Source organism: Telopea speciosissima, chromosome 7, assembly GCF_018873765.1.
Source record: "Telopea speciosissima isolate NSW1024214 ecotype Mountain lineage chromosome 7, Tspe_v1, whole genome shotgun sequence".
In the NCBI taxonomy this organism is placed as follows: domain Eukaryota; kingdom Viridiplantae; phylum Streptophyta; class Magnoliopsida; order Proteales; family Proteaceae; genus Telopea; species Telopea speciosissima.
The window spans coordinates 60033520-60044585 of record NC_057922.1 but is presented as its reverse complement, the minus strand read 5'-3'; the positions used below and the strand labels follow the sequence as shown (position 1 = coordinate 60044585).

The 11066-nt window shown below is 38.7% G+C and overlaps 1 protein-coding gene, 1 long non-coding RNA gene and 1 other non-coding gene across 3 annotated transcripts in view; all 3 read right to left on the bottom strand.

Moving 5' to 3' along the window:
• Positions 1 to 5326: 5326 nt before the first annotated feature.
• Positions 5327 to 11066, bottom strand: part of LOC122667789 — a 32537-nt gene continuing 26797 nt past the window's right edge. Inside the window, exon 3 of the long non-coding RNA XR_006333856.1 lies at positions 5327 to 5482. This is a non-coding gene — a long non-coding RNA (uncharacterized LOC122667789). The remainder of the gene's footprint in view (positions 5483 to 11066) is intronic.
• LOC122670164 lies at positions 5330 to 5443 on the bottom strand. The gene has a single exon (XR_006334141.1). It is a non-coding gene; the product is annotated as a small nucleolar RNA snoR100 (small nucleolar RNA).
• LOC122667788 (40S ribosomal protein S30) lies at positions 5941 to 6954 on the bottom strand. The gene is made up of 3 exons (XM_043864216.1): positions 6861 to 6954; positions 6615 to 6752; positions 5941 to 6108 (listed from the first exon to the last, which is right to left on the bottom strand). Exons 1-3 carry the CDS (start codon positions 6862 to 6864, stop codon positions 6062 to 6064), a joined length of 189 nt encoding a protein of 62 aa, XP_043720151.1. The 5' UTR covers positions 6865 to 6954; the 3' UTR covers positions 5941 to 6061.

Genomic DNA, 11066 nt, shown 5'->3' with positions numbered 1-11066 from the left:
TAATGTAACCTGTATAAATCAAATCGAACCTAAACCATACTAAGATATTAAACCCTACAATCATGTGTCTTTGTTTTTTTTAATGAAAAAACTATTATATTAAAAACTAGAAGTAGGTACAATATGAGAGATAGGAGAATGATCACCATTGTTTTCATAGGCTTGGAAAGTAAGATGTCTTAATAATCTAACTAAATTATCAGCATAACAGAGTTTAAACTTAGCTAAGGAGAAGTTAGATGTTAAGTCTGCTAAATCTTTAAAAAAAAAAATAGATAAACAATTTCATGGAATATTGACATTGTCTGAGGTATTTAGGTAGAGATCTATTTCTTTAATGGTGCACTAGACTTCGTTTGGTAAGGTTCCTGATCTCTTTGTTGCCTTCCATCCTTCCACTATCCCGATAAACTCTGCCTCTGTCTGATCTCTAATAAAGTGATGACCTGCAGATGTTAGAATAGGACAACCATCTATCAAAAAGCAAAAGGCCCAACCCGATAAGCTTAGTTGTGGGCTAGGAATGTCTGCACAGATTAAAACAGGGCAATGAAAATTAATATTAGCTACAAGCTGAGAGAGATTAATTGTAGTCCATAATATTAGCTGAGTTTTTTTTTTATGAAAGTGTAATCACACAAACCACACACCAATCCCAAAAGGTTAACCGACTTAATTACAGACCGCAGAATAAATAAATAATATTAACTGAGTTAACAGGGGGATAATAGAACGAAGGGATGGAGGATTAACGTTCAAGTCACATAACCATTTAATTACAGACCGCAGAATAAAATGCGGATCAGCTATAGAGGATCCACGAACCACATTGTTCTGAACGACCCAAGTATAATAACATGTGATAATAAAAACTGAGATAAACCATTGAGAAGATTGTTTATCCAACACTTTGGAAAAGTAAAGGGAGACACACAGTCGTGCTAGAGAAGGGCTAGAAAGAAGCTCTGTTCTCAATCCAAGAGGGCTAGAGCCCATACAAGCTTAGTCCGATGACATGATAGAAAAAGGTGCCACATGGACTCATCACATGAACCACATAAAACACAAGTAGAATTGACCGCCATCCATTTCGAGATAAAGACATGCCAAAAGATAATTTTTAAATTTCGGATGTAATTTGAGTGGCCAGAAAAAATGCCACCATTTAGCAAAGATAGGGCTGTAATGTTTATTTGAAAAGAATTTTGCAGCTTCTTGTGTTGAAAATATTTTTGTACTAGAAAGAGAACATCTCCATTGATCATCACAATCTGAAATAGAAATCTTTAGAATTTCATTAATAAACACACTGGGAAAAGATAATGGAGTAAATCTGGATTCCAATTAGAAGATAAGATAAGATTCCCAACAGATGGAGAGGAAGGAGCATGAGGCATAGAAAATGGTAAACACTTCCCCGGTACAGTAGGTATCCAGGGGTCATACCAGGAACGAGTTTTAAGACCATTTCCAATTTTTCTCCATACAATAGATTTAAGGGTTGGGAGCATAAAGCATAAAACTATTCCAAGGCCAAGACCCCTTTTGTTAAGAGTTTTTGGGTCAAAGATAGAGGTTCTACACCATGATTATACCACGTAAACTTTAAGACCGGGCAGTGCACGTGTCATGCAAGGGTCCCTTTTGGATTTGAAAAAAAGCAGGAAGGTGGGAGTTTGTGGGTAGTTACTTAACCACTGGGGATGTTCAAATCAAAATTCAAATGAGGAATTGAAGTTGCTAGAAAAGATGCTAGGAACAACCTGAAGCTACCAAGAATGTTCATAAAACCAAAATTTCAGAAGAAGAAAAGATCTCTTGATCAACAAACAAACCTGCAACTTATTTATCTTTTATTTCTTGCAATTTACATTTATTAGTGTAACTCTCCTTCTCCCTCGGATCCTTGTAATCATTCTTTCCTTCCTTTCCATATCAAGTTCTTCTGTAGTCCTCTATAATAGTAGTACCTTTCGTCGAATGTACTCTTGTCAGAAATCAATAGAAGACTTATTTCACTATCATCTCTCTGTGATTTCTCCTTTTCTAAATCTATTGCAATGTAGTCTTTTCTTTCGAAAGTCCTTGGAGCAATCGAAGGAGGAGGGTAATCCACAAAACTTGATAGAAGTCAGAAGCGCAAGCTTCCTCTACGCTGAGTCCTGAAGACTCTGGCGCGTCTGCACTCTTCATTATCACTATTTGTTAAAGGTAGACCGATTTTTTTATTCAAACCTACACAGTTCAGACAATAGTGAAGTCTAAAATTGAAATTTCCATATCCACATCCAATTAGCTTTTGAACGGACTAGTTTTTTAAAATCAATTTTCCATTACGGATCCCCTAAGCAGAGACAATAGTCCATGCACATACGCACAAGCAATATGGTTAGCCTCCAACACCCAACACCCAACAACCAACACCCTTTTAACCATTTAGGAATACAAAGCATAGAAGATCTGATTCAGGTTTTCATGTCAATTCTTCTCTCAACAAAGAATGAAACCTAAAGACAACCACTACCACATTTGGTTGAAGCTTGACCGGTTCGGTGCAGCCGTGCAGGCACCCAAGAAGTCTTTAGTTCGAGCCTCCTATCTTCACCATGTTCACAGCCCCAACAACTCTTTTATTCCCCCCCCCCCCCCCCTTGCTCTCCCAACTACGTATTCCTTTAAAGACTTTCATCAGCTAGCAATTATGGAAATCAAGGAATGTTTCAATGATGTATTGGTGGGAGAAGGAAGCGATGGCCCTCAGGGAGGGTTTGAGGTGTTTTATACACTGATTATTGAGGATGACAACCTGTGGCCTCTTACTTTAAAACTTCAACCTCATGCTTTTGTTCTACACATCAGTTCAATCATTTCAGATATCCAGTATCTTGAATCATATTTGGATAATTGTATCTTTTAGCACATTCCAAGGGAGGGTTTGAGGTGTTTTATACACTGATTATCGAGGATGACAACCTGTGGCCTCTTACTTTAAAACTTCAACCTCATGCTTTTGTTCTACACATCAGTTCAATCATTTCAGATATCCAGTATCTTGAATCATATTTGGATAATTGTATCTTTTAGCACATTCCAAGAGCTGCTAATTCAATTGCAGATTTCCTAGCCAGAAGGGACTTGTCTATTAAGAATAGGACAGTGCCAATCCCTAATTTTCTGGAAATATTGTTTCAGATTCCATGAGTATAATTCGTTCAGTTCAATAGATTATCTTTCTACCCAAAAAATAAAATAAAAAATAAAAAAGAAAGTATTATTCATCCAGAAGATATTCTGCTCGCACAAAAATTTTTACAGATTAGGTTGCAAACAATAAATTTAGGGAATATGCTTGTTTGCAGCAAGAGGAGACTTATTCCTCCAGAAGTTATTTGGATTGCCGAGAAAATTTGCTGATTATGTCGTCCATAATGGGTTTAGTTCGACAACAGTCAAGTATCATAGACAACTGACTATATAACTTGTTGCAAAGAGGTGGTTGGGGTTTCCTTCCAATAGATTCCTATGTTGCTCCAATACATGCAATCTCTAGCCAAATTGGATTTGGTTCTCCGTTACTTGCAGAATCATAGGACCTTCGTTAGGCATCTTCGAAAGGGGAAGCTGAAGGATACTATAGGTATAGGGTAATTCTAAAGTCTCATTGTTTGATCTCACCTCATTTCTGCAACATGATCAGGCATCTAAACCTATAATCAGCGACAAGAAGTTTGTTCTCATTGATACTTGTCAGATTCTGTTCCATTATACACACTAAAGGGTTAGAAGCTCAAGCTATTTCAGATGGCTTGCAGCTTGGTCTTGACCAATGGATTTGTCCTGTTTGAGGTTGATTTGAAACTCCACTTATTCATAATAATGTATGAAGTTTCTGCAATATGATTCAATCTGAACCTGAAATTAGAGGCAACCAATCTAAAAAATTTCCCGCAAATCATTTGCTTGAAGTTACCACATCTCGTGGCAAAACTTGGGACACCAGTATCTAGAAATACTCAAGGGCACAATACAGAAGTAACCTGCTTGATGGTTAGCCTGTCTAAATTTCAAAGTCAACAAAGCATTTGTATTTAAAGAGGCACAACTTGAACACCAGTCTAGAGATGTTTGAAGGTACTACATAGATATAATCAGTTTGGTACGCTTGTCTGAATCAACTCAACAAGGCTTGGATTTGAAGAAGCCAGCCTCAAGTCTCTGCCATGCTATATCAATATTTTCTAAATGGATAATGCACAGGGATGGAATTCAGGACTATCTAAACATCAGACATTTGCTCATACATAGCTTTGGTACTAAAACAAGCCAGTGCCACAGGATCATGCATTCGGCAAGTGACCCTCTAAATGCAATTCAAGCATGCTGAAACCTCTGATGAGTATTATCATGAGACCATCTCTCATCACCCCACCCTACCACAACAACCCCCCCCCCCCAATAAATAAATAAAAAGGACATTGGCAATGTGCATTTCTCAACGCTGTGACAACAACGGAGACCATTCCTTAGAAAATCAGAGGGAATTTACTGAACACTCAACATAACATAAGGTTTTAATGTAGCCAGAGCAAGACTCAAGATCAAAGATGTAATATCCATTCCCATGACTTTATTTTGCCACATGAACAGCAAATGTGGCTATTTTGACCACTGGATGGAGAGGTCATGATCTTTTTTTTTGGACAAGTTGTCACAAGGAGAGTAGAACTCATGACCGCTTAAATTGTGAGGTGGGTCTTTCCCAACTGAGCTACCATCTTGGGGGTAAGAGTAAATGGTCTTGACCAGCCATGTGTCAAAGTCTAATTCAACAAAATACTATCACATAATAGCCTGCATTCCATATATACCTCCCATGACCCTGGATTTTTTTCAAATCTATGTTTTGCCACATGGAAACCTCAAATGGGGCTAAGAATTGACATGCTATTTTGCTAACAAAATTTGGGCCCCATTTGATCTACCATGTGGCAGTTTTTGACTTTTAAAATGGACATGTAAGAAAGGTTCCTACACAAGTTCCTACCACAGGCATATGTAAGGACCAGGGCTTAAGGGAGTACCCAGTGCACGAGGCTCTCACTACCTCGAGATCTGGAGAGGGTGTCATAATGTATGCAGCCTTCCCACATCACGGAGAGGCTGTTTCCAGACTTGAACCCGCAACCACGAGGCTCTCACTACCTCGAGATCTGGAGAGGGTGTCATAATGCATGCAGCCTTCCCACTTCACGGAGAGGCTGTTTCCAGACTTGAACCTGCAACCACTAGGTCGCATGTAGGAACCAGGCCCTCTAAAAAACAAAACTTAAAATGTAGGTCGGATCCAGGCCCGCAAAATCATAACCACAAGGGCATCAAAGCAAGCAGACATGAGGACCCTGTTTGTTCCATCTCTGTGCACAGTACCATGCTTCCTTCATTACTCTAATCCAGAGCATCGGCTTATTGTACACAGATCTCTCTCCACACACACACACACACAGCTGCACAACAACTTATTATGCATCCATGATCAAAACACTAAAAAAAACTACAGAAAACAGAAAAAAAAAAAGTTAAAATCGAAGAAAAAAACTGCAACAGGACTTGAGAACCCTATGGAAGAAGAAAGCAAGGAGAAACAGACTATAAGCTCCAGAAGACCAAAAAAAATATGTTGCTGGGCAGAATTCAGTTGAAATATTATTAAGATGGATCATGCTTTTGGTTACAAAACCCACATGACAAGGTCATCCTTGACAACCGACCAATTCACAGGAGTATTTGGAGAATTAAGTAGTCAGACATCTATGCATTAGGCAGTATTAGAGTGAGACGATCCAAACTTAGCTCCAAACTAGGAATCACAAAAGACTTATCAGGAATCTTAAGCAATGCTTCTTTTGAATCCTACATTACATAGACGACAAAGTTTGCCAACAGAACATCACAAGCTAATGAAATAACCAGTATCCAATAACAAAATATATGGCTGAAGGCCTCATTTCACTCAAAATTGAAGAACATTCTCCTACTTGTAAGAACTTCAAACACGGCGTGATCACTTCTCCGATGAGTTAGGACCTCTCTTCTTCCCAAATCCAACAACTGCAAACAGGGAAACCATGCAGTAACTCAGAATTTGATGATGTATCGGTTTTAACAGACCTCTCCCAAAAACAATGTTAAGATGTACAAAAATTCAAGAAACTTCAAAAAAGAAATTTGACAATATACTAGCTCAGAGATTATCAACAATGTTAATAAAACATAAGCATGAAATAAATTCAAGCTCCCAAATAACAACCCAGATGTTTCTTTTACTTTTCCCCAGGGGATCCACTAACAAAGAAATAGATGAAGGGCTTACTGATCACAAGCAAGAAAGCTTAATTATATGAATTTATTACTCAATGATTCCCTACCCTCTCGGCTTCTCCACTTTCTGATAAAATATAAGGTTCATATCCGACAAGATCAGATCGACAAAGTATTCTACAGCATCAATTAGTTTACCATCTAAGCATATCTCCTAAGGGGAATGGAAATCGTGAATCCACCAGAAACAAAAAGTTCTATTTTATCAATCTAGAGAAGAGAATGAGGAGGCATACCAGTGGTGACGAAACGCCTGTTGTACTGCATCCTCTTGTGAGCCCTTCCCCTGGGCTTCTTCTTCTTGTCCTGCTTCGCCACCTTCGGCGTTTGTCCTCTCACCTTACCGGCACGAGCCAGAGATCCGTGAACCTTACCTGCAACCAGTGATACAAACCATCAAATTATTTCCCACATACAGTTCATCCTCAATCTCCGCTCAAGAGGAAGAGAAACCATGATCGGAGCTACACGGTCGAGCTTACCCATAGCTGATTACACTCTTTGCAACCGCAACTGCTGCGACTTTTCCAGGAAAGGAGAAGTACAGGGTTAGGGCTTTGCTTTTATATCGGTGTTGGGTATGCAATTGCAGAACCTCTAGGGTTAGGGTTTTTCGTTTATATCAGTGTAGGGTTGGAATTGCTGGGCCCACCCACGTAAACTCCGCTTTTTTTTTTTTTCTTATTTTTGAGAGGGCGGGGGTTATTATGAAGAAAAAAAAAGGGTTTTTGACAAATGCCCCCTAAATCCTTACAACTTTTCTAATTACAAATTTTTATTTACTTTCAAAACATTATAGCACTTTGATCCCTACCATTAATTTGGGAGGTTAAATGTTAGTTTTAAAGAATCTAATGACCAAAATGCTCTTATGATAATAATCCACCAAAATTAAAGAATAAAATGATCAAAATACCCTCATCTTCCCCAAATCAATTAAGGTTGAAACTGAAAATTTTATCCCTAAATTGGTTAGGGTTTGAACCATCTTCCCCAAGAGTCTTTCCACAGAATTATGATTAATCAACAAACAGAACCAGGGAAGGATAAACTCACCAGTCGCAGGTTTGTTAAACAGAAAACTAACCTCAGTTAATGGAAGAGAAAGAAAAGAGGAGAAAAGGATATGTTCAAGCTTCCGACCTGAACAGCAGGGCAGGAATCCCACCTAGCTCCAATCCCAGAATCTCACTAGGTTTTTCTACTGAATCCCACAGTAGAATAGGTCTGAATGAATCTCACAGAACAACAAAGCAATGCTTGGTGTAAGACCAGTTTTTAACCATACAAAAAAGAACTAATGTCAAAATAGGTCTTTAGAAGTTGATTAAAACGTCAAAACTAAAGCCTCATCGGATGGTTGGGTGCTGAGATATGACCGGACATCATAATTAGCAACTGGCACATTGGATGAAGTAGAGCTTCCTGTCGTAGTGCCTTTGGGATGTTTGAACTCCTAAGAAACTCAGCCTCTTCTGGTCGCTGAATATCAAGATATGACAGGTCTTCGAAATTAGAAGGTAAAATTGAAATAAGTAGCTCACAGCATGTAACAACTTCCAGCCATTGGATCAGTCCAATTTCTCCATCGAAGAAAGATGTATGGCAGGGTATTATAATACTGAAACATGGGCTGCATCTGATCAAGAGAGTGACAATTCCTTGGATTCAAAAATAGCAGCAATAGAACTTCAAATAACAGATTCCTCAGGGCATATTCATGACTTCTCCAGCCATCATTATCATCAGATTTAATAGGTTCAAAATCAGTCCATGATTTATCATTTCCAATTCTGATCTCTTGCTTTCTAGATGGGTTCAAACCCTAACCAATTTGGGAAAAAAATTTCCGTTTCAACCCTAATCAATTTAGGGAAGATGAGGGCAATTTGGTCATTTTATTCTTTAATTTTGGTGGGTTATTATCAGAAGGACATTTTAGTCATCGGATTCCTTAAAACTAACATCTAATGTCCCAAATTAACGGTAGGGACCAAAGTGCTATAATATTTTGAAAGTAGAGGGAGTTTGCAATTAAAAAAATTGTAGGGGGCATTTGGACAAATAGGCATTTTTAGGGGGCATTTGTCATAAACCCTAAAAAAAAAGGCCAAATGTTGTGTTGGGGTTGTAAGGGTGTCAAATGGGATGGTTCCCGGTATTTGGGATGGGTTTGTATCGGTATCAGTACCAAAGGTGCCAGTCCTAGTACCGTCCCTTTTAGTTAATGGAACCAAACCTAGGTCCCGATTTCGATTATCAATGGAACGTGACGGTATTGGTTCTTAAACGGTTCTAAGCCTGGTACGAAAAAGGAGAAGAACTTTAATGATTTCTAATAAGATGGTTTAATTATTAGTGTTGTGGATCTTTTCACCTTTATGAGATCTAAGGCATTCCTTACTTTTGAAAGTAATTTAGAATATGAAATCATTATGAATTGACTTTCATGGTTTTACTTTTTCAGATCACACATAAGCTTCTCAAAACGATGACTAAGAATTAATAAGGATGAAATAAACAAGTCCATATACAATTTTAGTGCTATCACAAAACAAATTTATACAAATAGAGGCTGAAGATCTATCAGCTAAAACCTTCATAAGAGAAAATGTCACCCAAATACATCAAACTCCAATCATAAAACTTGAATGAAAGAACATGAAATATACCCTTTGAAAGGGTATTGATAGTTCTGGTCCCATCTTGTACCTAACCGGTATTTCAGTATTGGTTCCATTGGGAGTCCCGTCCCATTTATTATTCGGTACCAAAATCAGATCCCAGTACCATCCTGTTTATTAATGGGATGGTCCGGTACCGAGTTTTAACTAGACGGTTCCCTGTTCTGGTCCCAAATTGACACCCTTACGGGGGTGCAGGTTGTGTCCAGACACATGGGGATGGGCAACATGACCACCCTGCCCCCTGAATGGCAGGCCCATGTGTCTGAGCCACAGAGAACATCAGCCCAAAAAGAAATTAACTAATCAGAATATCAGAAACAAAGTTCATGGTTTAACTAACGAGTTGATGTTCTCTGTGCCGCAGCACAGTCTGCGCCCAGACACATGGGTTGCCATTCAGGGGGCAGGGTGGTCATTTCGCCCACCCCCAGGGTTTGGCAATATATGTATACATGTCCTGGATTCTATAATGATGATGTTGATTAGTGGAGGGTTGGTGCATAATAAGTTGTTATTATGCAATGGTATTTTTGGGGTTTGTATTAATAATTGATTTATTTAATTTTTATGGATGTGATGTAATTATTTAATTATTTAATTATTAATTATTCATTAATAATTAAATTAACTAATTATTTACTTTCCTTTTAGATTTTGCTTCTTCACTAATTAGAAGCACACTAGAAAAATTTTGGGATTCAAGTCAACTTGAGGAGAAAGAGAGTCAGACTCTCACAAGTAGGGGTGTCAAAACATGAACTGAGCCAACCAACCCAACCCGGCCCATTAAGGCCCGAACCGAGCCGAGCCCTTAATGGGTAGGTGTCGGATTCAGGAATTGTAGACCCCTCGGTTTAGGGGCGGTTCGGTCTACACCGATGGTTCCCCGCTAGGCCCGATCGTCAAGACCGAACCGAACAGTAACTGAAACCCGACCCAATAGAAACTGAATGACAGCCCTACACTATTGCAGTAATGCATTCTTTCAAATTTGTTTAGTTGTTTGGATAAAAACAACCCTTTTTTTTTTTGTTGAAAAGATAAAAGATGGAGCTTAGTCCATTTGAAAAGGTAAAAACGTAAAATGGAAGTACTGAACCCAACCCATTTGATAAGGCCCCTTGGGCCCTAACCCATATGGCATATAAAATTCGGTCTAAAATTAGGCTGGTAACTGTTTCGGATTGGTTTAAAAACCGATCCAAACCGCCTCACACCTGTTATTACAAACCGAACTCAAACTGAGACCAACCCGAACCAAAACCGAAACCACCCCGAAACCGAAAAAAACATTATAGGTCCAGTATTTGATTCAGCTATTTCCACACCGAAACCGGAAAAACGAACCAAAATTGGCCAAACCAGACCGTTTGACACCCCTACTCACAAGGAATTCAAGAGGGGCTCTCAACTATTTAAGAAACAGGGGGGAGTCTTGGCTGAATTTTCTCCCTCCCCCTTGGCCGAATATTTTCTCTCTCCTTTCTCTTCTCTTGATTCTCTTGCTCACATTGGGTTTTGTGAAACCCTAGTTCTTGGAAAGATTGGATATTTTCTTGGAGAAAATTGTTGCATTGACTTGAGGAAACTTGGTTGCATCAAGGAAGTTCAAGAACATCTTTCTTGGTGTGCTCTTTAGAGGAAGAACCATTATCTAGAGGAGGAGCAACACTTGAGGCTCTCCAGGTTAGCAAATCTTGATGCTTTTATTATCATACATTAAGGTTTTAATTATTTGTTATTCATGGGATGCGAAAGAAAATCCGAATCGATCTCTTTCCGCTGCGCATTTGATTATAGGATGGTTTCCTTTTTCCATGAGATGGAAAGAGAGGTTCTTTTCTCTTCTTGTTTTTACCCTAATTCTTATGGGATGATAAAAAAGATCGGTGTAATAAATTTTTGTTATACTATAAATTCATGTATTGGTTTCCCGTGGGAAAAACCATGTAGATGATCTCATGACTGCCAACAAACATAACCCCCCGTAGGTTTGATTTA

Bases quoted from the DNA above. Each gene is read 5' to 3' on its own strand.
- LOC122667788 (XM_043864216.1), bottom strand. The intron at 6,109-6,614 runs GTATGCCTCCTC...CCCTGTTTGCAG, and splicing joins CAGGCGTTTCGTCACCACTG to TTGTTGGATTTGGGAAGAAG.